The sequence below is a fragment of the Rhinopithecus roxellana genome, chromosome 20 (genome assembly GCF_007565055.1).
Source record: "Rhinopithecus roxellana isolate Shanxi Qingling chromosome 20, ASM756505v1, whole genome shotgun sequence".
NCBI classification, from domain to species: Eukaryota; Metazoa; Chordata; class Mammalia; order Primates; family Cercopithecidae; genus Rhinopithecus; species Rhinopithecus roxellana.
This window is the reverse complement of record NC_044568.1, coordinates 57,038,346-57,065,316: the sequence shown is the minus strand read 5'-3', so window position 1 is coordinate 57,065,316 and position 26,971 is coordinate 57,038,346. Positions and strand designations below refer to the sequence as shown.

The 26,971-nt window shown below is 41.6% G+C and overlaps 2 protein-coding genes across 6 annotated transcripts in view; one reads left to right on the top strand and one right to left on the bottom strand.

Moving 5' to 3' along the window:
- The window catches only part of CMC2 (C-X9-C motif containing 2), a 32,426-nt gene extending 21,728 nt beyond the window's left edge, over window positions 1–10,698 (bottom strand). For 2 of the 3 annotated variants that reach the window (XM_030925119.1, XM_030925120.1), the window contains exon 1: window positions 10,543–10,698. In XM_030925119.1, coding sequence (XP_030780979.1) covers window positions 10,543–10,698 — 156 coding nt within the window. Of the gene's footprint in view, window positions 1–1,289; window positions 1,406–10,542 lie in introns of all 3 variants that reach the window. The other variant, XM_010375162.2, reaches the window with a different exon arrangement.
- A 211-nt stretch (window positions 10,699–10,909) lies between these two features.
- CENPN (centromere protein N) overlaps window positions 10,910–26,971 on the top strand; it is a 28,189-nt gene continuing 12,127 nt past the window's right edge. For all 3 annotated transcript variants that reach the window (XM_010375161.2, XM_030925118.1, XM_010375160.2), the window contains exons 1-7: window positions 10,910–11,023; window positions 15,670–15,850; window positions 17,906–17,951; window positions 21,049–21,108; window positions 21,488–21,564; window positions 23,851–24,027; window positions 26,351–26,452. In XM_010375161.2, the coding sequence (XP_010373463.1) occupies window positions 15,680–15,850; window positions 17,906–17,951; window positions 21,049–21,108; window positions 21,488–21,564; window positions 23,851–24,027; window positions 26,351–26,452 (633 nt within the window). In that variant the 5' untranslated portion in view covers window positions 10,910–11,023; window positions 15,670–15,679. The remainder of the gene's footprint in view (window positions 11,024–15,669; window positions 15,851–17,905; window positions 17,952–21,048; window positions 21,109–21,487; window positions 21,565–23,850; window positions 24,028–26,350; window positions 26,453–26,971) is intronic.

Sequence of the window (26,971 nt, the reverse complement as noted above, 5' to 3'; positions counted from 1 at the left end):
TAGATTTCAATTTAAAATAGTCATGGATCAAAAAGCAACATACAAATATAAACATAAAACAAAGACTATTTAAAAGCAAGGATTGAAAAACTCTGGCCCTTAATTTGATTAACCTAGGAAATAAATATGAAGAGATAATATCCTTATTTATGTCTAGTATTACAAAAAGCACAACATACATCTAAAGGGCTATACTGGCAAAATTCTCAATAACAAAACTGAAACGTTATTCCACAGAGTCTCTTTCTCTCCACTGTGCCTCTGTTGCGAGAACCCTCTCCTTTTCTGTCTCTGACTGTAACTGACCATAAACAAATTGAAATATTCTACTTTAACACAAACAATTAGTTCTTGTTCTTTAAAAAGTGAACATTTTATATAGTTTTTACTTTAAAAATCGAAACTTTATGTTTTACTTATGTAGTCTGGCTCATTTTGATCTATATGTATAGTGAAAATAGCCCAAAAAATATTGTCATCAACAACATTCTTTGAACCAGTAAAAATATCTGACTTCACATTTTATAAGTACTACTTACCACCTTACTTTTGGTCTATAAATTTTACTCATTTAAGTGATACTTACTATTATTATAATTTGATATATCTACAGTTTATGGATATCATGAGAAAAACTATGCATCATGCAAAGCTAAAGAAAAAACAAATGCTTCTTGTAACAATGGTGTCATATATCAAACATATAGGGAAAAGCTAAATATTCAACAGCTATAAAAATATCAGCTTGATTTAATGCATTCCAAATATGGATGGGCTCCTTTTCTATTTTGGTTTTAACCATGTAATTTTACTTCCACTCCACTAACAACTAAACACATCAGATTAAGCCAATCATAAATCCAGTTAATGTCTAATTATGTAACACATTTCTATTACCATTAAACAGAATGGTAGCCATCAAAGAGCAGATACTCTTAGAACAATTCCATTGTAATCAGAAGAGTCAGCACTGAATATAATTGTTCTAGTGCCCTATAATTAGGAAAGAGAAAGCATTTTATTGTAAGAACATGGATTCCAACTGTTACATACCAGTTCAGACATTACCTAACAAACTACCATGTTTGATTTTTACTAATCATAAAAGCAGGTAGGTTGTGTTAAAAAAAAAAAAAAAAAATCACACATATCAACTGCTTATCTTGACCAAACTCAGACTCCTTACTAAGACATTATCATTTCCTTCTATTAACAGAGATAACATTTTACATCAGTGTATTATACCTAAGTTTCATTTTGGCTGTACAGTCGTTTTTCTGAACTCTTACATTTTTGTGACATTCCTTAAGCAAGTTAATCAAGACGTTGCATTCTTCAGTGTGCAAGTGTGGAGATAAGTCAGGATGCATCTTTAGGAGATGATGATGGATCACAGCAGTGCAACCTGTGGATACAAGAGTGTCTTGAATATGCATAAATACATTTGTTATGCCACCTAAAAGTATCTTCAGTAAGAACCTTCAGTGACCTTTATCAGAGAAGTATGTTAACCATTAACCAGTTGTGTGACCTCAGGCAAATTATTAAACTTGAGCCAAAGCTTTCTAAATTCAATGATTTAACATATTCAGCAAGTTATCAGTAGTGTTTAGAGAACCTGCAGGTTCAGGAGAAAAGCGGGAAGCCTCAAGAGACCCAATCCCAGAAATAAGTGCTAAAGCAGAAATAGCTTGCTTATATTAATAAGCGTGACTTCAAATATTTTTGCCACATTCCCGAAATTAACAACTTATTTTGTTCAGATTTGTTAAGAGAGTTGGCTTATTATTTTAAAATGTGTATTATTCTGAGGGTTAAGGGGTCATTAGTCTCATATTAGTGTGAATATAGATTGCTTTTTTCTTAATAGCTGGCTGAAAAAAAAACTAAACAATGAAATGACACCAGAAGTTGTGAAAAAAAAATTTCAAATTTAACAAATATAGCCATAAAACTAATTATTATACTGAAAACATGAAGCTGAAATCTCTGAACTTAAGCTTAACTGGTTCATTCACAAAGTGGAAAATTAGCAGCCAAGGTCAAAGGAAAAACATTATGGGCAGCTGTTCTTTTTTTTTTTTTTTTTTTTTTTTGGTATTCAGAGGTCTTGCTATGTTGCCCAGGCTGGTTCCAAACTCCTCTCCTCAAGTGATCCTCAGCCTCCCAAAGTGTTGGGATAGGCATGAGCTACAGTGCCCCCACCTGGGCTTAACCTATTCTTTCTAACTCAGAAATGATTACCAAAAGAAAGAACCTACCAGTTGCTTTCATTTTTTAAAAGCTCCAAATAGAAAACAGGAACCAACTCACATCCATTAGGATGGCTAATGCTGAAAAAACCCAGAAAGTAACAAATGCTGAAGAAGACGTGGAGAAACTGAAATTCTTGTGCACTGTTGGCGGGCACGTAAACTGGGATAGTCACTGTGGAAACCGGTATAGCAGTTCCTCAAAAAATTAAAAATGAAGTTACCATATGATCCAACAATTCCACTTCTGGCTATATTCTCAAAAGAATTAAATGCAGGATTTTGAAGAGATATTTGAACACCCATGTTCACAGCATATTATTCATAATAATTAAAACATGTAAGCAACCCAAGAGCCCAACAGACGAAGGGATCAGCACAGTGTGGCATATACATACAATGGCATACTATTCAGCCTTAAAACGGAAGGAAATTCTGACACATGCTGCAACATAGATGAACCGTGAGGACATTCTGAGTGAAATAAGCCAGTCAAAAAACATATATATAGGGTTCAACATACGCAAAATAAATGTGATTCACCACACAAACAGAATTAAACACAAAAACCACGCGATTATCTCAATAAGAGAAAAGCCTTTGATAAAATGCAACATCCCTTCATGATAAAAACCCTCAACAAACTAGGCACTGAAGAGTGTACCTCAAAATAATAAGAGCCATCTATGACAAACTCACAGCCAAAATCATACTGAACAGGCAAAAGATGGAAGCATTTCCCTTGAGGACCGGAACAAGGGAACAGGATGCCCACTCTCACCACTCCTATTCAACACAGTACTGAAGTCCTAGCCAAAGCAATCAGCCAAGAGAAATAAAAGGCATCCAAATAAGAAAAGAAGTCAAACTGTCTCTCTTCACTGATATGATTCCATACCCAGAAAACCCTCAAGATTGCCAAATGACTTGAGTAGTTTCAGGATCAAGATCAACATGGAAAAATCAGTAGCATGTCTATACACTAATAACTTTCAACCTGAGAGCCAAATCAAGAAAGCAATCCCATTTTCAATTGCCACCAAAAAAATAAAATACCTAGGAATATATCTAACCAAGGAGGTTAAAGATTTCTACAGGAAGAACTACAAAACACTGCTGAAAGAAATCACAGATGACACAAACAAATGGAAAAATATTCCGTGCTCATGGATTGGGGAAATCAGTATCATAAAATGGTCATATTGCCCAAAGCAATCTACAGATTCAAAGCAATCTACAGATTCAACACTATTCCTATCAAACTACCAATGGCATTTTTTCACAGAATCAGAAAAAGCTATCCTAAAATTTATATGGAACCAAAAAGGGGCTCAAATAGCCAAAAGAATCCTAGGCAAAAAGAACAAAAACCAAAGGTATCACATTACCCTACTTCAGATTAAGGCTACAATAACCAAATCAGCATGCTTCTCCTACAAAACACACACATGGACCAATGGAACAGAACAGCCCAGAAATAAAGTCACACACCTTCTGATCTTTGATAAAGTCAACAAAAAGAAGCAATGGCAAAAGGATTTCTCATTCAATAAATGGTGCTGGGATAGTTGGCTAGCTATATGCAGAAGAATAAAAGTGCACCCCTACCTTTCATCATATATAAAAATTAACTCCAGATAGATTAAAGATTTACATAGAATGCCTCAAACTATAAGAATCCTAGAAGAAAACCCAGGAAACACCATTCTGGACATTCGCCTTAGGAAAGAATTAGGACTAAGCACTCAAAAGCAATTACAAGAAAAACTGAAACCTAATTAAAGATCTCAAAACAGGAAAAGAAACTATGAATAGAATAAACAGATAACCTACAGAATGGGAGAAAATATTCACAAACTATGTATCCAGCAAAGGTCTAATATCCAGAATCTATAAGGAAATTAATTCAACAAGCAAAAAATAAATAATCCCATTAAAAAGAGGGCAAAAGGCCGGGCGCGGTGGCTCACATCTGTAATCCCAGCACTTTGGGAGGCTGAGGCAGGCAGATCACAAGGTCAGGAGTTTGAGACCAGCCTGGCCAATATGGTGAAACCCCATCTCTACTAAAGATACAAAAATATCCCAGATATTTGGGAGGCTGAGGCAGGAGAATGGCTTGAACCCGGGAGGCAGAGGTTGCAGTGAGCCAAGATGGCACCACTGCACTCCCGCCTAGGCGACAGAGTGAGACTCCATCTCAAAAAACAAAACAAATAAACTACAACCAAAAAAAGTGAGCAAAAGACATGAACAGCCACTTCTCAAAAAGACATACAAGTGGCCAAAAAACATGAAAAAATGCTCAACATCACTAATCATCAGAGAAATGCAAATCAAAACCATAATGAGATACCACCTCACATCAGTCAGAATGGCTATTACTAAAAGTCAAAAAAACAGATGCTGGGGGAGGCTGTGAGAAAAGAGAATGCTTAGACACTGTTGTGGGAATGTCAATTAGTTAGTTCACCCACTGTGGAAAGAAGTCTGGAGATTTCTCAAAGAATTTAAAACACCTACCACTTGATCCAGCAATCCCATTACTGGGTATATAGCCAAAAGAAAATAACCGTTCTACAAGAAGAGAAACATGCACTCGTATGTTCTTTATAGTTCTATTCACAACAGCAAAGACATGGAACCAACCTAAGTGTCTATCAGCAGTGGACTGGATAAAGAAAATGTGATACATATACACCATGGAATACTAAACAGCCATAAAAAAGAATGAAATCATGTCCTTTGCAACAACATGGATGCAGTTGGAGGTCATTATCATAAGTGAATTAATGCAGCAACGGAAAGCCAAATATGGCATATTCTCACTTATAAGTGGGAGCTAAACACTGGATACTCACAAACATAAAGATGGCAACAAAAGACACTGGGGACTAACAGAGGGTGGAAGGAGGGTAAGGGCTGAAAAACTGTTAGGTACTATGCTCACTTACCTGCATGACGGGATCAACTGTACCCCAAACCTCAGCATCACCCAATGCACCCATGTAAGAAACCTGCACATTACTTACCCCCAAAATCTGAAATAAAAGTTTGAAACTATACATTTTTTAAAAGGCAAGTATTTTAACATTCCACTTATACGAGGCACCTGAACTAGTCAAAATCAAAGAGACAGAAAGTGGAATGGTGGTTACCAGAGGGAGGTGGAAGGGCAGGAGGAGAAGAATGGGGAGTTATTGTTTAATGGGCAGAAAGTTTTATAAGATAAAAAATATTATGAAGATAGACGGTGGTGATGGTTGCACTACATTATTAATGTATTTGATACCACTGAACTGTGCATTTAAATGGTTAAGATGGTAAATTTTATGTGTATTTCACCATACAAATTTTATGGTAGGTAAATTACACCTCAAGCTGTTAAAAAAAAAAAAAATTGTGAGAAATTCAAACTGTCCATCCACCTGCCACTCAACAAAAACAAAAAATTGTCTGAACAAATAATTCCAAAGGATTACAGCATAGCTACTATTTCAATTGCAACTTATAAAAATGTAGTAGGTCCCTGTTCTATTCAGTAACTGCTAAACACACACAGCTGAAGACCACAAATAAAGCCACTGCACCCAGCTAAGTATTTATTTGCAACGAAAAAAATGCAGCCAAGTTCAAATTGTTTGCCTGCCACTGACTCCAAGATCCTTCCAATGACATCTATTTTTTGCCTTAGAAAAATTAAGTTTCATACAGTTCAGCAATTTAAGTCATCTAATATACCAATATTATGCACCTACATTTATGTGAAGTGTTAGTTATCTGGTTTCTGCCTTATTTTTTCCTAAAGAAAACATACACTGGTATAGGCCAGGCGTGGTGGCTCACACCCGTAATCTCAGCACTTTGGGAGGCTGAGGCAGGTGGATCACCTGAGGTCAGGAGTTCAAGACTAACCAGGCCAACATGCCGAAACCCCATCTCTGCTAAAAATTTAAAAAATTAGCCCAGCGTGGTGGCGGGCACCTGTAATCCCAGCTACTTGAGAGGCTGAGGCAGGAGAATCGCTTGAACCTGGGAGGCAAGGTTGCAGTGAGCCAAGATGGCACCACTCATTTTCTAAATGTATTTGACAAAATATTTTTGCACTTTTCTATCAACTGGCATTCAAATGTGTGCCTTTACAACTCAGAAACAAGCTTATGATGTACCGAAATGACTTAATTGACAAACACCTGAGAAGACACTGACTGAGATAATATTAATAGACGCAAAGATGTATATAAGCCCAAGTACATAAAATGGTATATATTTTCCTCCCTCTATAACTAGTTTACCTCAAATATGTATGCTATTGTCGATCTGGGTGGTGTACCAATAAAACGTCTTCCCTTCTAATTCTCATTATTTACTTTTACTTTTAATTGACAAATAATAATTGTATATATTTATGAGGCCCTTCTGCTTTCTTAGCTTAGATGACTATGTCAAAGAATAAAATGGTTTAATTTCATTTCCTTTTCCTATTCTTGGTAAGAAAGTACTACTTAACCTAAAGCTCTAAACACTCACCTTATCCCTTATCCAACAGATTCCTTGCTTTCCCTGTCACTCCTTTTTTTCTTCTACCACATATTTTTAGCTGGATAGGCTCTTCCTTCCCCTGCCTTCTATATACCCATCACCTATGCTCCCTTCCATCCACTTTGTGTCACTTGGCTTTACCTAAATATTGGTGCATACACAGATGTACTGCTGTATTCTGGGGTGTAATACATAAGGTACAACTGTAAAACAATGGCAATGTTCTCTCAGAACACATAGAATTAAGTGCTGATGTCTTCCAGTACTCACCTTTAAAAGACTATTCTAGTAACACAATTTAACTCAAAATACATTTTACGAACTGAAGAAAAGCTAAATATGTATTCCATACTCTTATTCTTAAAATTTCTTCAAACTCATAAGAAGGTATCATTATTAGTTTAGAAAATAATTTGTTGAACACTTGCCACGTGCTAAGCACAAATCTTATAATGCAACAACCCTATGAAACAGGTAGCCTTTTAAATTCAGATGAACCATGAGAAATTGTCTTTTTACAGGTCAAAATATGCACTGCCCACATTTTCATAGAGAAACTAAGCCCCAGGTCACACAGCAGTTAGCTGCAAAGTTACAACCCAACATAATCTCTAACCATGACAGATTTTTAATCCATGTTCAAAATAGGAAAGACATGCCTTCACAGCAGTTTGTGAATGAAATAAATTCAAATGGAAAAAACTATTCCCAAAGAGCTTCTAACTGACTACAAGTTCAACAGGTAGTCATTCTAGGCCCAAGTTCCAAAGCAGCCAACATAATACTATTCTGTAAGTGTGGAAACAGTGAGTCTGTCAAGACACACACAAAAAGAGAAGAGTATTGTATTTGTCATTAGTCAGCTACTCATAAGTTATGTCATTTTGGTTACTAATCTGAGACCTGAGTCTCTCTTCCATAAAATGGAATTTGCTCTTGACCTATATCTCAGTGATGGCATGGGTTTAAAATAACTTATGTGAAGCTGGAAGCAGTGGCTCATGCCTGTAATCTCAGAACTTTGGGAGGCCAAATCACTTGAGGGCAGGAGTTCGAGATCAGCCTGGCCAACATGGTGAAACCCAGTCTCCACTAAAAATACAAAAATTTGCTGGGTGTGGTGGTGGGGGCCTGTAATCCCAGCTACTTGGGAGGCTGAGGCAGGGGAAGCGCTTGAGCCCTGAAGGCAGAGGTTGCAGTGAGCCGAGATGGCACCAACTGCACTCCAGCCTGGGCGACAGAGTGAGACTCCATCTCAAAAAATAATAATTACGAACATCACCATGATGGAAACGAGAGTGAAAGGAACACAAGACCTCGTTCTGGGATGTTTCCAGTGAAATAGAGAGGGATAAATTCCATTCAAACTGTTATTATTTGAATAGAGTAATATTTAATTCCAGTGCAGACCCCATGCCAGGCTGCTCCTGGGAGCGACCCCAGGGGCTGCCTGGGGAGAAAGGCTTAACTACTCTGACTTCCACCAAAGAGTTTGTCAGTCTCATCTTTACACTGGCATTTGAGAAAACATCAAAAGGGTAAATTTGTCACTATTTCACTACCTCCCTCCTCAATCCAGCCCCATCCACTGTGTGTATGCACACAATACCAAACAGTCCACTGAAATCCCTTAACATTTTCAGCTGTCAAATGTAGTTTGATAGCTAGCTAAGGGGCCCATAAGGGCAATTTTAACTTTTCCTGGGGAGTAAGCTGAGAGGGTAGAAGCAGTAGGGTACTCTTAGTGAAGATATAAAAAAATTATAGCTTTATTTTACTCACTCCTTCAACCTTAGTCTACCGACTCTGAGGTACAATTTTCCTCAAGAGCAGTCTAAGACATATTTCAACCACCAGGTGGCACAATTTTAGAAAATAAATCGAGCGCTGCATTAACTCTAGTATAAAGAAAACAGGTAAGCATTCTAGTAACTCACTTCAGCAAATCTATAATCACAAGGAAGAACCCTGTATTTTAATGCCAGTTGGCTTTTCTTTAGAAAGATTTTCCTACTGTGCGGCCGCACAGGAAATTTACACTACAGTTGTAATTTCTAATGTTATTGCAAAACATGCAAAAAACAAGGCCAGAAAAGTCTGTTGTTCAGGGTCTGAAGAATCTGTTCTCCAGAAAAAAACTGTAAACACTCCGCTTTCTAAAATACATTTTTTTAGGCTGGGCGCCGTGGCTCACGCCTGTAATCCCAGCACTTTGGGAAGCCGAGGTCGGCAGATCACTTGAGGTCAGGACCAGCCTGGCGAACATGGTGAATCCCCGTCTCTACTAAAAATACAAAAATTAGCCGGGCGTGGCCTGTAACCCTAGCCACTCGGGAGGTTGAGGCACGAGAATCACTTGAACCCGGGAGGTGGGGGTTGCAGTGAGCCGATATCGCGCCATTGCACTCCAGCCTGGGCGACAGAGCCAGACGCCGTCTCAAAATAAAAAAAAATAAAAATATATAAAAATAAACATTAAACATTTTTAAAGCCTACATTTCGGCCCTGGTATTAGTTAAATAATTATTTTCAACTTTTCAAACTATGAGCCATACTGCAGCAGAGGTAGCAGACAGTCAGGGACTGCCTCCCCTGTCCACTTCCACTTATCACAGCGACTTCTCACAGGACCAATTCTGAACCGATACCACCAAGAACGTGACTGGCGCTAGTACTGTAGACCCCATGCCAGGCTGCTTCTGAGACGGACCCCGGGGGCGGCCTGGGGAGAAGGGCTTAACTACTCTGACTTCCACCAAAGAGTTTCTCAGTGAATGCGACCTCGCAGCTTTCCCTGAATAAACATTACCAGGACTTGCAAGGTGCCGAGCACTCTGCCAAAATCATGTGAATTTCAGAGGCAAACACTCGTTCATACATCTCAAGGAACGCACAGGCTCGTGAGGGAGCATTCTTGCAAATGCACGTGGTAAATTCCCAATCCATGTTCGCTAAATGTCAGAAATGGACAACTAGTTCAGGCCTCAACGCAGCAGGAAAAGGATGAAAAAGAAACTCATTTTAAATCAACCAAACAAGTGCAAAAGGCATTCACATATAGGAGAAGAGATACGAATGGCATCACAACACAATTTCTTTGCCATTGAAAACTTCCATGCCTTTAAGGTTTTCAATGAAGACTTCCAAAACTGATTTATTTAAGACTCTACATAAAACGCCTGATCTTTAAACCCAAGAAAAGAAAGGTGAGTGTATTACTCTCCCGGGAGGAAAAAAAAAAAAAGGTACTAAAGGGGAAAAAAGAGTAAAGTGTACTGACCGCCACAGCGCACTGCAGCTGAGACGTGCTTGAACGGCGCCCGTTTTCTACCCGCAAATTCTCAACTGCTAGATAAACAACAACACTTTATTGGGCGCTCGTCGTGTCAAACCCTGTGTTGAGGGCTCCATTCCTCAAGGCTCATTTTACAGGCGAGGAAGCCCCAGCTCCGGGAGGAAAGGAGCGCGCCCAAGGTCACTAGCCAGCGAGTGGTGAGCGGATTCCAACCCCGAGCGACGCCCAAGGCCGCTCTCAGCCACCAGCGCGTTCCAGCTAGCGCCCAGCCATCTCACCCGCAGCCTCCCCAGCGCAGCAGCCCGGCTATGGGCCTGCGGCAGTCGGCTCTTCCGGGTCCCCATCTCCTGGGGCCGACTGGCGGCAGGAAGGGGCTCGGCGGGACGCGCTGTCAGGGGACCTGAGGAGGAACAACGGACAGCGCTCGCAACGGCCCGGACTCCCAAGACTCACCGGACTCGCGACCACACCGGGAGAACTGAAGCGGCAGTCACCAACGGAGACGCCCGACCCGAAGGCCGTCTGCCGGGGAGCCGAGAGCCCGGGCTCCCCACCCCCGCTGCCCGCGGGCCCCGAGGCGCATGCACCGCCTGGCCTGGACGGGCCCATTTCCGTCCGTCTGGGGGGGAGACACAGTGAGTCCACTGAGGCACGACAGCGTCTAAGTCACAAGCCGAGCACACAAGCCAGACCCTAACGGAGCCTATGTGTAAGTCCACTACTGGTGCAAGGCTGTACACTTCTAAGAACAGGGGCGCGGGGGGTCGGCGACCTTCGCTTCAGTCGCTCCCCCGTGCAGTCCCCTGTGCCCAAGACTGCTGCTTGCGCTCCGCTGGGCGGGGCTTGGAGGCGGCGGGAACTGCAATTGGTGGCTTTGAAGGCGCGGCGGGCGGGAACAGCTGCCGAAGAGGGAGACTGAAGGAGATGTGGGCCGGTAAGAGAGTCCCGGGCGGCATTGGATCGGGCCCGGGAGGGTGTGGGGCCTTGAGGAAGCCAGATGCCAGGCCTCGGGGAGCGGCTTTTTCTTAATTGTCGCACGTTGTGAGGCTCAAGATTGGCGCTGGGTCTCGGGCTCCAGGCGGGGAACTACGGTTCGGGCCGAGGTGAGGGGGCGGCGACGCTGTGCCGGACGTGACGTCACCTCGCCCGCGGTGGGGCGGGTCGAGCCGTACGTAGGCACGCGACTGCGTCAGAGGCGGGCCGTGTGGTCATGTGACCGGGGGCTACGCTCTCCGAGCCTGGGGTTGCTTCCTGGCCCAGAGTTGGGGTTTTGCTTTTCTGTCACCTCGGCGTCCGTCGTTTTTCGTCCGTGTAGCCTCTTGCGTTGCTCCTCGCGCTGCCTGTTGGAGCTCTGCAGAGGTGTGTGGCTACGTGAACGTTACTTAAAATGGATCTTTTTGATCATGCGTTCCACAGACCTTGAGTATCTACCGTATGCCAGGCACTAAAACGCTAGGAAGTACAAAGAAAGTTTAAAAATGGGGCCGGGCGCGGTAGTTTACGCCTGTAATCCCAGCACTTTGGGAGGCCGAGGCGAGTGGATCACGAGGTCAGGAGTTCGAGACCAACCTGGCCAACATGGTGAAACCCCGTCTCTACTAGAAATAGAAAAATTAGCCGGACGTGGTATCAGGTGCCTGCAATACCAGCTATTTGGGAGGCTGAGGCAGGAGAAGCGCGTGAACCCGGGAGGCGGAGGTTGCAGTGAGCTGAGATAGCGCCACTGCACTCCAGCCTGGGCGACAAAGCGAGACTGTGTCTCAAAAACAACAAAAAAAGGAAAGTTTAAAAATGGCCACAGGGGTAAACTTTTACTAAAGGGATTTCCATCTTAATTGGTGAGATTGAGTGCGCTCTACCAAATTTCTTTAGACTGGCGTTCTGCAAAGTTTACCCGGAATTAATCATCTGACGTACTCTTTAAAAGATGCTAAATCTCAATCCCTCTGTGCGCCCTCCCCACAGTTTAATTTGATAGGGCCCAAGAATCAATTTTAACAGCCTCGCCTCGCCTGTGTGTGTTTTGTTTTTTTTTTGATTTTTTTTTTTTTTTTTTTTTTTTTTTTTTGAGACGAGTTTTGCTCTGTCGCCCATGCTGGAGGGCAGTGGCGCGTTCTTGGCTCACTGCAACCTCCTCCTCCCGGATTCAAGCGGTTCTCCTATCTCAGCCTCCCGAGTAGCTGGGACTACAGGTGTGCGTCATGACATCCGGCTAATTTTTGTATTTCTAGTAGAGATGGAGTTTCACCATGTTGGCCCGGGTGGTCTCGAACGCCTGATCTCAAGTGATGCACGGTGCCGGGCGCGCTCCTGGCCCCTCACCCTTGTTCTTAATGGGAGAGGTGTTGATTTGATGTTCCACTGACTGTTGAATCCCAGTTTGCCCAGGTTGTCTCCTCAGGCATTCATTCCACAAGTATTTATCAAGGACTCAGTAAACTGTTCTTGGCTATAGTGACGCCTTTCCGGTCTAGGAGTATAGCTGTGAATAAAAACATCGTCCTGCCCTGGAGCTCAATTTTAGAAACAAGAAAATTTAAAAAGATAATTTCAGATAGTTCCGTAAAGACAGTTAGCAGTGGATGGCCTGGTGCAGTGGCTCACGCCTGTACTCCCAGCACTTTGGGAGGCTGAGGCGGGAGGATCACTTGAGATTGGGAGTTCAAGACCAGCCTGATCAACATGGTGAAACCCCATCTTTACTAAAAATAGAAAAATTAGTTGGGTGTCATGGTGCACACCTGTAATCCCAGATACTCAGGAGGCTGAGGCAGGAGAATCATTTGAACCTGCGAAGCAGAGGCTGCAGTGAGCAGAAATCACGCCACTGCACTCCAGTGTAGGCGACCAAGCAAGACTGCATCTAAAAAAAAGGAAAAAAAAAAATTAGCAGTGGAGACTGGGGAAGTAACTTTTGGTTGGGTGGTCAGGATAAGTCTGAGGAGAAACCATCTAAGCTAACACCTGAATGACAAGAAGTCACTGGAGAGAACATGTGCAGGAAGACCCTTCTAGGCAGTTGTAACTGCAGGCACAATGGTCCTTCTCCAGAGAGATTATTTAACTAAGAGACTAGTGTAGCTGGAGCTCAGAAAATCAAGGACAGGGAAGCGGGGGCCACGCAACACGGGCCCTTGTAGACCATGGTGAAGGCTTTAGATGGTCCAGTAACTACACAAAGAAACAAATCCGACTCCTGTTTCATGATCCTGATTCTGTTCCTACGGCCTTAATTCAGTTGTTTTTCTCTTTCTAAATGGCTCCTAATCCTTCCTCTTTATCTTTGTTTTACTATCATTTTCAGTATTTTTTAAAATACAGTCAACTATCTATTTCTTTTCAGAAGCAGACAAGGATAATTTTTCAGTTTTCAACAAGTAAGTCACAGCCAGGACTCTTGTAGGAAGATACTTCTTTGTCCCTGGAATTCCCAAAGTTGTACAGGAAACAGATAAGACTACAGGCTTGTGTCTTAAACACAGACACCCAAGGTCTGTGTGTGCCTTCCTAGAAGATACACTGTTAAGGGACATTAAAGTACGCAGGTGATACCCTGCATTGTTTAAAAATCATGTTTGCAGACCGCGCGTTGGCTCACACCTGTAATCCCAGCGCTTTGGGAAGCCGAGGCGGGCAGATCACTTGAGATCAGGAGTTTGAGACCAGCCTGGGCAACATGGTGAAACCCTGTCTCTACTAAAGACACAAAAATTAGCCAGGTGTGGTGGTGCATGCCTGTAGTCCCAGCTACTTGGGAGGCTGAGGCAGGAGAATCACTTGAACCAGGCGGGGGAGGTTGCAGTGAGCCGAGGTCGCACCACTGCACTCCAGCCTGGGTGACAGTGAGACTCTATCTCGAATGAAAAATAAATAAATACCACGTTTGTTTGCTTTTTTATTCTGTATTTGAAGAGAGAGAGAGATGCTCACCGGTGTCCCCAAATAAAGTAGCAGAGGTGAGATCAGCTGTCAACATTGGCTTACAACTTCTACCCAGAGGAAAATAATAAAAGAGCTCAGAATCTTCCTTCCTTATTCCTTCAGCCGCTAGGTCATTCCTCTGGAGATTATATCCCTTGCCTATTGATGAGGGAGCCACACTGGATTTGGGGCTCGGGACCCTATAGACAGTTGAGGAATCTCACCTTCAGGCATGGGCAGGAGAAGTGAGGGAGGAAAGAGCTCTTTGTTCACAGGCAGTGCATTAAAGGACTAAGAGACAGCAATCCACTGCACCGCTAGCTCTTAGCGTGTCCTGTGGACTCACAGATCCAACTGTTTATTCAGTATCTCCTTTGGACTCTCATCTTTATCTTAGTATTACCAGATTGAGAACAGATTTCCAGAATTCCTTAGCTTTCTTCTGCCCCTGTCGCAGTCTTGACCATCTCAGCTAATAGTAACTTTGTCTTTTAGTTCCCTGGTAAAAACCTTGGTTTCATCTTTGGTTCTTTTCTTGATCTAACACCCCACATGTAATCCATCTAGAAACCCCATGAGTTCCCTCTTAAAAGTGTATCCAGAATCTGACTTCTTCCCCTGCCTCACTAACCTCCAACCTCTGCCCTCGCCTCCTTACACTGTGTTCTCAGTACAGTAGCCAGATTGATCCTGGCAGAAAACCTAAACAAGAGCATGTCCTGCCTGTGCTTAGCACCTTGCAGAGTGAAAAAAGCAGTGATCCCTGCAGTGGCTTTCAGGGCCCTCCACGATCACTGACCTCACCTCCTTCTCTATGCCTCCTTCCTGTCTCGGCTGTCCCCTCACTGGAGGCCACCCTTCCCTGTTCCTTGAAGGCCCCAAGCAGGCTCTTGCCTCGGGACTTTTGCACATGCTGTTCCTTCTGCCTGGAAAGCTCTTCCACCACATGACCCCTTCTCCTGCAAGGATTGCCCCAAAGTCATATTCTCTATGAGGCCTACTTTCTGCAGCACTCCCACCCTCAACTCAGCCTGCCAAAATTATTCCATTTTCTCCAGCACTCCTCACTTTTAACATAGTTTGTGATTCCTCTGTTGTTTCTCTCTCCCCACTAGAATGGATGCACCATACTGGAACAGATGTTTGTCTTTTTGGCCAAAGATATATCTATCCCCAGTGCCTAGAAAAGTGCCTGGCATGCACAGGTCCTCAGTAAGGGGTTACATGAATCAGTGAATGAATGAATGATTTATATATCATCGCTATCAAAACATCAAAATACTCTAGCCAGAAAAGGAGAGATAGCACTAATTTTTAAACTCTAAAACATTTAAATATACATTAAGGAGAAAATAATTAAAGGCTCATGCTAAAACACTGCAGAATAGCTGAAAAAGTATAAACATTTAGGTGTTTGACCTACAAATCAAAATCCCAGCTAACTATGCTGATGGCCAGGTGCGGTGGCTCATGCCTGTAATCCCAGCACTTTGGCAGGCTGAGGCGGGTGGATTGCTTAAGCCTAAGAGTTCAAGACCAACCTGGGCAATGTAGTGAGACCCTGTCTCTATTTTTCATACGTGTGTGTATGTGTAAATACAAACAGACCAGTATTGTATTTGGTTAATACTTTGTTGTGCTGTTTTTGTTTTGTAAAAGCGCCAAAGAGATGGATGAGACTGTTGCTGAGTTCATCAAGAGGACCATCTTGAAAATCCCCATGAATGAACTGACAACAATCCTGAAGGCTTGGGATTTTTTGTCTGAAAATCAACTGCAGACTGTAAATTTCCGGCAGAGAAAGGAATCTGTAGTTCAGCACTTGATCCGTCTGTGTGAGGTAACAGTGTTAAAAATGATGAGTCTTGAACACAGTGATACCCCTTTGGGTTTTTCTTTCTTCTATTCCTTACCCCAAAAGAGATGTAAGGTAGGTGCTAAACTATTAGTGAACTGATGAGGGCTATATACAGCTGCAGTGGAAAAAAAACTAATTTTTAATTGACCTTTTCATCTTAAAAGAACGCTTACAAATCAATAAGATGGAAAAAGTAAATATCATAGGAGAAGAAAAAACAGTACAAATTAAAATAATGAGCAGCGTTTTTTGCATTTTTTTGAAACCTATCCGGTTATCAAGGATGAAAAGACAATGCCACCCAAGCGTATTGGCGGAGTTGTGAGGAAAGAGACTCTGTCTTTCATGTGTATTTATCTACTCAATTGCTTATTGCTTTAAACTGTTTTCAGACTATCAGAAAAGTTGCAAATATAGTTCAAATAATTTTCTTATTCCAATATACCCATCCCTCCTTCACTTCTATTTATTTCTTTGTTTATTTTTGGGACAGTCTTGCTCTGTCATCCAGGCCAGAGTGCAATGGCACAATCTCAGCTTACTGCAACCTCTGCCTCCCAGGTTCTAGCGATTCTAGTGCCTCAGCCTCCTGAGTAGCTGGGACTACAGGCACACACCACCACACTGGCTAATTTTTGTATTTTCAGTAGAGACAGGGTTTTGCCATCTTGATCAGGTTGGTGTCGAACTCCTGACCTCAGGTGATCCACTCACCTTGGCCTCCCAAAGTGCTGGGATTACAGGTGTGAGCCACCATGCCTGGCCTCCTTCGCTTTTAAATAAATATACTTTTTGACCTAGCAATTCTACTTACAGAAATTTATGATGAGAAAATAATAAAAAATAAGGAGGTATGTATAAATATTATAATTGATAAATATTTAGTTATATAAATCAAGATGCATTGTAGCATTGTTTTAAAAACAAAACACGTTCACATAAAGATGTGTGTATTAATGTTCACAGCAACGTTATTCATAAAAGCCACAAACTGGAAACAACCCAAATGTCCATCAGCAGGTAAACAGATGAACAGATTGTGATGTATCCATACAGTGGATATACTCAGCAATAAAAAGGAATGAAGTATTCATAGATGCTAACATATGGATGGATATGAAAATAATTGTGCTGAGTAAAAGCCAGACCAAAAAATGAGTACATACTTATGTTAACATTCATATAAACCTCTAGAAAATGTAAACAAATCTGTAATGACAGAAAGCAGATCAGTGTTTGCCTTAGGACTAAGGCTTGGGAGGTAGAGACATGGAAACCAAGAAAAGTGGAAGGAAGTGGGCGGTGATAAGAAAGGGACACAAGACTGGACTCAGTGGCTCCTGCCTGGAATCCCAGCACTTTGGAAGGCCAAGGCAGGCAGATCATTTGGGGTTAGGAGACCAGCTGGCCAACATGGTGAAACCCCTTCTCTACTAAAGATACAAAAATTAGCTGGGCGTGGTGGCACACACCTGTCATCCCAACTCCTCCGGAGGCTGAGGCAGGAGCATCACTTGAACCTGGGAGACAAAGGTTGCAGTGAGCTAAGAGTGCACCTTTGTACTCCTGCCTGGGCAATAGAGCAAGACTCTGTCTCAAAAAAAAAAGAGAAACATGAGAAAATTTGGGAGGCAGTGCTGGTGGATATTGTCACTGTCTTGACTGTGGTAATGGTTTTGTGTGTATATTCATAAGTCAAAATGTATCAAATTGTATACTTTAAATATATTTAAAGTATATATTTAAACAATTTAATGGATGATAATTATACTTCAATAAAGTTAATTTTGTACAAATCAAAAAGTTAACAGTGATGAATGAGGAATAAATTGTGAGAGAAGGTTGTGAATGCCTGGACTAAGACATGAATCAGTAAGAATGTCCATTGGTTAACAGGAGAACAGATTGGAGACAGTTTGTCAGTAAAGTACTGAGAACGTACTAATAGTCTGTTCTAACCAATCCTAAAATGTGTTTTAAATGGGATAGAACCAAACCTATCACCACGGTTACTAAATAATTTGTTTTCTCTTTTAGGAAAAGCGTGCAAGTCTCAATGACGCTGCCCTGTTAGACATCGTTTGTAAGTTTTAGTGATTGGTATTTACACTTAACTGATCAGTTGCATCAGAGGCAATTTTGTCGCCCAGGCTGGAGTGCTTTAACACCATCTCAGCTCACCGCGACCTCTGCCTCCTGGATTCAAGTGATCCTCCAACCTCAGCCTCCCAAGTAGCTGGGACTATAGGAGTGCACCACCATGTGTGGCTAATTTTTTGTATTTTTTGCCACGAGGTTTTGCCATGTTGCCCAGGCTGGTCTCCAGCTCCTGGGCTCAAGTGTTCCTCCTTCCTCAGCCTCCCAAAGTGCTGGGATTATAGGGGTGAACCGCTGTACTTGTCCCAGAAGCAATTTTATATATAAGGCCTCAGATTCTAGAGTCGAGGAGACCTTGTTTCAAATCCCAGTATGTCACTCAGCCCTATGTTCTTTGACAAGTTGCATCACCTTTCTGAGCCTCAAACTTCAAGCAGAGATAATAGTACAGTATCTACTTCACAAGATTCTTGTTAGGATTAAATGAGGTAGAGCCTGAGAAGCTGTTAGCATAGTAACTAGCATAAAGTAAATGTTAGGCTTTGTATTACTCAGGTTGCCAACTTACAACAGCTCAACTTAAAATTGTTCAACTAGTATGAAAGCAGCAGACATTCAACAAAAACCATACTTTGAGTTCCCATATGACCATTCTTTTCTTACTTTCAGTACAGTATTTAGTAAATTACATGAGGTATGCAACAGTTTATGATAGAAGACTCTTGGATGATTTTGCTCAACTGTAGGCTGTAAGTGCTCTGAGCACACATAAAGTAGGCTAGGCTAAGCTAAGATGTATGAAGGTTAGGTGAATTATTTTCACCTCAAGGTGGATTTATCAGGCACAGCCCCATCATAAGTCAAGAAGCATCTGTATTATTACTATAGGATTTGAAAATAACTTTCTGAAAATTTGTTCCTATTACAGTGTAGCTTCTCACCTCTCCTCCCTTCCACTTCATTGATTTTTGTCTCGCTTTCCTGTCTGTACTGTTTCAAGATGTCTGTTTTTTTAATCAGAAGGCAGCATAATGTAGGGGCTGAGAACACAGGCCCTGGGGCCAGATTTCTTGGGTTCATTTCATGGCTCCATTACTGCCTCCCTGTGAGCCCTGTAGGAAGTTGGTTAACATCTCTGTGGCATACCAACATCTCTAGTATTATCATTTGACCCATCTGTATAATAGTGATAATATCATATAAGGTTATGGTGAGGATTAAATAAGAGTACAAGTTAAATACTTAGAGCCTGGTATTAACTAACTGCAATCATTATGTATTAGCTGTTTTCTGTAAGTGTAACAGAAATTATCTTTTTTAATACTTTGCTCCAACTCATGGCATGCTCCAATTCATGCTATTGCTGAATTTAGAGCATCTGCCTCTGATTTAGTTTATCTCATTTTCAGTGGTTGGATTCTCTCAGGCATAAAAGGTGGATCCACACCATTCCCATTTCTCATACATTCATTCAAAAATTCATTAAGCACCTGGCTGGACACAGTGGCTCACACCAGCACTTTAGGAGACCAAGTCAGGTGGATCACCTGAGGTCAGAAGTGGGAGACCAGCCTGGCCACTATGGTGAAACCCCATCTCTACTAAAAATACAAAAAATTAGCCAGGCGTGGTGGCAGGTACCTGTAATCTGCTACTCGGGAGGCTGAGGCAGGAGAATCGCTTGAACCCAGGAGACAAGAGGTTGCAGTGAGCCAAGATCGTACCACTGCACTCCAGCCTGGCGATACCAGGAGACTCTGTCTCAAAAAAAAAAAAAAAGAAAGAAAAAGAAAAGAAAACCTGGTCTGAGGTCCAGAGACACAGACAAGTCAGTGCAGAGAGAGTTTTAAGCCAGAAGGATGAAGGGATATGGTTGAACTTGCTAACTTCCTAGATCCATTTCTACTCCAAGATACTCCAAGTTTGTAACTCCTGAAAGGTGTTTTCTGTCATATACTTAGTCATTCATTCGTTCATCAAACATATACTGACCCCTGTTGTGGTGGTGTGGGACACCTGGGAGGCTGAGGCAGGAGGATCACTTGAGCCGCGAATTCAAGTCTAGCCCAGTTAACATAGTGAGACCCTGTCTCTTAGAAAAACAAAACAAATACTGAGTGCTTGCTTTATGCCACACAATTTAGACCCGGGACTACAACAGTGAACAGGTCCCTCATTTCCATCAGAGTCTAATTGGCAAGACAGGCAGTGTACAAATGACCATCTAAATAAATAATGTGGCTGGGCACAGTGGCTCATGCCTGTAATCCCAGCACTTTGGGAGGCCGAGGCGGGTGGATCACCTGAGGTCAGGAGTTTGAGACCAGCCTGGCCAACATGGTGAAACCCCGTCTGTACTAAAAATACAAAAAATTAGCCGGGCATTGTGGCAGGCATGTGTCATCCCAGCTACTCGGGAGGCTGAAGCAGGAGAATCACTTGAACCTGGGAGGTGGAGGTTGCAGTGAGCTGAGATTGCACCATTGCACTCCAGCCTGGGCAACAAAGAGTGAAACTCTGTCTCAAAAAATAATAATAATAATAATACATACATACATACATACATACATACGTAATGTGACATCAGGTAGTGATGAGTCCTCCGACGGGAACTGGGAACTAATGCAGAGCGTTTGGGGTAGGGTGATCAGGGTGGGGACTACTCTGAGTAGAGAGCAGAATGAGGTGGGGAGTGGGGTGTGTAAGGAGCTAGGAAAAGAGGCTCCAGGCAGAGGAACAGCTGGCTCAAATGTGGGTCCTGTGGGGCGCAGCATTCCCTGTCGTGCCAGATTAATGTGATATTCTGTGGGGCAGGCTTATGTAGAAATAGAATAAATGGGCTAACAGAATAAATACCAAAACTCAACTGTATCATCTAAGTCGGTTGAATTGAGTAATTATGATTTGCTTTATTTATATGAAGTAAATTTAATCCATATAAAGTTTATATTTTGAACACAAATCTGTATAACCCAATTTATGAATTACTGTTTTCCCAAGTTTTATAGTATAGAAATATCTATAAGCATATTTGTTCAAAGTTCTATGATATGCTAGTAGTAAACCTTTCTTCCCTCTCTCAGATACGCAATTTCATCAGCACCAGAAAGTTTGGGATGTTTTTCAGATGAGTAAAGGACCAGGTAATATTTTCTGTTTACAATTATACATTTGTATTTGATAGTTTGGCTTGGACTCAGGAGGCAGAGATTACAGTGAGCTGAGATTGTACCACTGTACTCCAGCCTGGGTGACAGAGCCAGACTCCATATCAAAAAAAAAAAAAAAAGAATATCAGTATGTTCCTCATTTCTTTAAAAATGAGGTGATTATTTATTACTTATGGAAAATGAGAAACATATTTCTTGGTGCCATGTCAGAAGTACTAGCAGCATTTGTTTGATTTGATCATTATTACTCTGGAATTATACAAAATGCTTAGTTTCATGGTACTTTACAAATGTATTTACTGAAGACATCGTTGCTCTCTTGATTTTTCTTTATTTTTTTTCACTTTGGCAGGTGAAGATGTTGACCTTTTTGATATGAAACAATTCAAAAATGCATTTAAGAAAATTCTTCAGAGAGCGTTAAAAAATGTAAGAATAAAATTCATCTTTTATGTAAAATTCAGTGTCATAACATCTGTACACTTAAAATTTGCTACTATCTTAGTTTTTTTTATTTGTAAGAAATTCAGTTAGTAATAGTTCATACTGTTCTACTCCATATCAAAAACACACTGTAAATATTATAAAAACTTCCCTTTCCTCTCTCCTGTCCATTCAGGGCCTGAGGCTGCTTTTTCCGGAGGAGCTCAGTCCAACAGAGCTCTCTGCAGTGATGGAAATGCTCTGTATTGGCATTGTTCAGTTCAGCCACATGTAGCTGCTGAGCACTTGAGGCTAGTGTGACTGAGCAGCTGAAATTTTAATCTTTTTTTTTTTTCTTGAGACAGAGACTCTGTTGCCCAGGCTGAAGTACAGTGGCAAGATCTCGGCTCACTGCAGCTGCCTCCTGGGTTCAAGCAATTATTCTGCCTCAGCCTCTCGAGTAGCAGGGACTACAGGTGTGCGCCACCACACCTAGCTAATTTTTGTATTTTTAGTAGTGATGAAGTTTCTCCATGTTGGCCAGGCTGGTCTTGAACTCCTAACCTCAGGTGATCTGCCTGCCTCGGTCTCCCAAAGTGCTGGGATTACAGGCGTGAGCCACTGCACCCAGCCTGAATTTTTAATCTTATTTAACTTTAATGATTTTACATTAAATAGCCACATGTAGCCAGTAGTTCCAGTAATGGTCAGTGCAGACCTGAAGCACCGTTGATTTTACAGATGTTTTTGCTTTTGTAATGTGAAACAAAGAAGCTGCTCCAAATAAGACGATCTTCCATTCAAGCCAGTAGAGGCCCACTGAGCACGTGACTGGGGCCAAGCTCTGTGCTGCTCACTCAGGAAAGTCAGACGGCTCTACGCCACCATACCCTGGACTGGGGAAACTTTCTTGTCTCCTGCACCGAGGGAATTTGGAAAAGCTGCTAAAGAATGGGCAGAATTTGCTAGTGCCACCATAACAACCCACTTTTCCCAGAACAAGATCTCAGAGGGAGGAAACAGAGACTTCGGCAAGCCGAGTGCATCTCACTTAAGTCCCTACTTTCTAGGCTCAAAGCTTTAAAGGGAAGCTGAATCAGAGGGGAGCTGATAATCCAGGCTATTAAATTCCAGACCAATTGGCAACCATATTTAAAAGTTTGGAAAGGCCTGAATTTTATTCATGAAATTGGATACAAGGTAGTACTTCCTTTGGTCTCGCCATATAACATTCCTTTAGAGGAGTTTTTAGTTTCTGAGCTAAATGCATAAGAGCATTAGGAACAGTATATTTTCAAGCCCATTATGACATAGAAATCTTTTTTTTTTTTTTTTTTTTTTTTTGAGACACGGTCCCACTCTTGCCCAGGCTAGAATGCACTGACATGATCTCGGCTCATTATAGCCAAGACCTCCCAGGCTCAAGCCATCCTCCCACCTCAGCCTCTTGAGTAGCTGGGACTATAGGCACATGCCACTGTGCCTGCCTGGTTTTGTTTTGTTTTGTTTTGTTTTTTGGTAGATACTGAGTTTCACTGTGTTGCCCAGGTTGGTCTCAAACTCCTGGGCTCAAGTGATCCTCCCACCTCAGCCTCCCAAAGTGCTAGGATTACGGCTTGAGCCACAACACCCAGCCTAATTACATAGAAATCTTACTGTTAAACTTTATAGTGTGTGCTAGGTCTGGGTTAGATGTAAGAAGTCTTCATTATAAAACAAGTATCTCATTTGTAAGGCTGCCTTACCTTATAAACTCTTACAGATGGAAGAACAGTTTTCAGGACAAGTCCAAGAAATTATTGAAAAAGCAATCACCTCTACAAAAAAACTTTTTAAAAAAAATTAGCCAGGCATGATGGCACGTACCTGTGGTCTCAGCTACTAGGGAGGCAAGATGGGATCGCTTGAGCCCAGGAAGTCAAGGCTATGACTTGAGCCCAGTGAGCAAGCTATGATCATGCCACAGCACTCCAGCCTGAGCAACAGAGCAAGACCTACTCTCGGAAAAAAAAAAAAGAAATGAAAAGGATGTTTTTAAAAAATCACAAAATGTTTTCCCAAAGATTCCCAAAATACTCATGAAAAGCAGAAAAGACTGCCAGGCCTCAGCCTGCATACATGAGTATAGGGACATCATTGTTCACCCCTAAAAAGACTGCCAGGTCTCAACCCGCATACACAAGCATAGGGACATCATTGTTCACCCCTAAAAACCACCTGGAGTTGATGCCACATTGAAATTTTAATTAGAAAATTAAGCCTTTTTTTTTTTTTTTTTTTTTTTTAAATAAGGTGACAGTCAGCTTCAGAGAAACTGAGGAGAATGCAATCTGGATTCGAATCGCCTGGGGAACTCAGTACACAAAGCCAAACCAGTACAAACCTACCTATGTGGTATACTACTCCCAGACTCCGTACGCCTTCAAGTCCTCCTCCACGCTGAGGCGCAATACACCGCTTCTGGGTCAGGTATGGAACAAATTATTACAAGCTATAATATTTTATTATATTTCAAAGGTCTATATAGATTTTAATTGCTCAATAAGTATTTGATAGAGAATACCAGGCCAGGTGCAGTGGCATGCACCTGTGGTCCCAGCTACTTGGGAGGCTGAAGTGGGAGGATTGCTTGTGCCCATGAGTCCGAGGCTGCCGTGAGCTGTGACCACAAGACAAAGCAACACCCTACCTCTAAAAAAAAAAAAAAAAGATACAGAAAACCACATGTAATTCTTGTTCTCCTAAAATAAGAAACAAAGAGTGTTGTTATCTGCAGATGGGAACATGGCATAAGATATTAGATTGGAGCTGTACTTTATTGTTTTTTGATCTAGAAATAATGCATGCTTAATATAAAAAAATGCAACCGATACAGAAGTCTCTAAAGATAAAAAGTCTTCAAAGCTTCATACCCCTTTTCCCTATTCCATTCGTTCAAAATAACTACTGTCAAAGTTTGCTATTGCCTTTGACAAGATAGTTCTTATAAAAGTCAGGGTAGGCCAGGCATGGTGCTCACGTCTGTAATCCCAGCACTTTGGGAGGCCGAGGCCGGTGGATCACCTGAGGTCAGGAGTTTGAGACCAGTCTGACCAACATGGCGAAACCCCGTCTCTACTAAAAATACAAAAAAAGTAGCCAGGCATGGTGGCAGGCGCCTGTAATCCCAGTTACTTGGGAGGCTGACGCAGGAGAATGGCTTGAACCCGGGAGGCGGAGGTTACAGTGAGCCCAGATCACGCCATTGCCCTCCAGCCTGGGCAATGAGAAAGAAACTCCATCTCAAAAAAAACAAAAAGTAACATAACATTTCCACATTGTTACAAATGAACGTACCACATTACTTTTTCATAATTGTATAATTTGCTTATTAATGAACATTATTTTCCTTTGTAACCATTTCTCCCACATTCCATACACAAAAAGACTGCTTCCACATAAGATGTAGCATCTGTTCAGAGCCTGCTTCTCTTTATGGTTCTGCCTTTACTATCACAGGCTTCCTAGCATCTTTCCCCAAAGTTAGTTCTCCCTAAATTGGCCTGGCACTTGCTGCTGCCAGTATTAGCATTCACAACCACTTCAATTGGTTCCAGAGCTGCTACGTCAGCTGGTTGTAGGGGAGCAGCTCTGCCATCCTGGCTACATCATGTCCTGTCACTCCACAGCAGAGCTGGGTGGAGGTGCAGTGTGGAGTACCAAGGACTCCATTGTTGTGACCAGGCGAGCCCTAGGGTCCCTGTGACTACTTGCTTGTCATTTAAGTTTTTTGGTGGTTTATTGAAATGGCAAAGACTGCTACTCACTTCTATTTCCTTAAAATACTTCTTTACATTTGGGGTCTTCTCCTCCATGATACATAGTGGTCTTTCATCCACTTACAGCCAGGTGAGTACACCTTGCCACAGGTAGTTTAAACATTACCCCAAAGGCTAATGTTTTTTTTCGTTTGTTTGTTTATTTTTCCTGAGATGGAGTCACTCTCTCACCCAGGCTTGGGTGTAGTGGGGTGATCTTGGCTCACTGCACCTTCCTCCCCGCAGGTTCAAGTGATTCTCCTGCCTCAGCTTCCCAAGTAGCTGGGACTACAGGCACTCACCACTATGCCTGGCTAATTTACTTTTCTATTTTTAGTGGAGACTGGGTTTCACCATGTTGCCCAGGCTGGTCTCAAACTCCTGACCTCAAGTGATCCACCTGCCTTGGCCTGCCAAAGTGCTGGGATTACAGGCATGAGCCACCGCGTGGCCTAATACTCATTTCTATTGTGTATCTTAAGGCATACTTGTCTCTGTTCTCTAGATCTGGGTAAACATCTTATCCTATCATAGTAATTCTGTTTCTGTCTTCTTTTCCCCTAATGACAGGAAACTCTTACAAGCTATATTTAGTATACACTTTTTTCTTCAGTATTTGTCCTAAAGCATACATATTTGCATTTTTGTATGGCAATATCATTATAGTATTAGATGACTGGTATTTAAAAACAGTAACATTTTGAGTATTTATTGTTTATTCGTAAATCTGAACTTGATTTATTAGTAACTTCTAACTTTAAACAGGATCACTTTTCTAAAAAATGATACAAAAGACTGCATTTATCAGAATCTTAATGGTATTAACCACTTTGTTTTTGAAGCTCAGTAACAGGCTATCAGATTTTTCTCTAGACTTCTTTTTACATTTATGGGGAAACTATTCACTAATTGCTGCTCTTACATTTTACTTCAACAAATATTACAAACACAGAGACAGTAATCCTAATAATAGTCTTGCAAATTTTCATTTCAAGGCGCTGACAATTGCTAGCAAACACCATCAGATTGTGAAAATGGACCTGAGAAGTCGGTATCTGGACTCTCTTAAGGCTATTGTTTTTAAACAGTATAATCAGGTGAGCCAATCAGTGACTCTCTTTAAAGGTAAATCTTTATTTTCTCTTTCACATAGGAGTTAGAAGCTACTGGGAAAAGTAGCTACTGGGAAAATCTACCTCCGACAAGAGGAGATCACTTTAGATATTACTGAAATGAAGAAAGCTTGCAATTAGTGAACATGAAAGGAAAATAAAAATTCCTCACAGCCATCTTTTTATAATTGTATTGTGTTTTATTCCAGTCATTAGTCATTGGAGTCTATGTTGTAGATCTCAGCTTCCAAATCAGCTAATCACACTAGAATTTGTTTTCTCTTTAGAGTAACTTCACATTGTCTTTTGAAGCTAAATATATTATTCTATCAAACAACAGAAAAGAAGAATTAACTTTTTGTCCCATCAGTCAAGTAGGTTATACAGGCACTGGAATTAAAGGGAAAAGCAGTGGTTTTTTAAGTCCCAAAGTTCATGTGTTAAAATTATTTGAATGTAATGTTCCCTCTAATGACAAATACAGATGTGTCCTTACAGATGCAG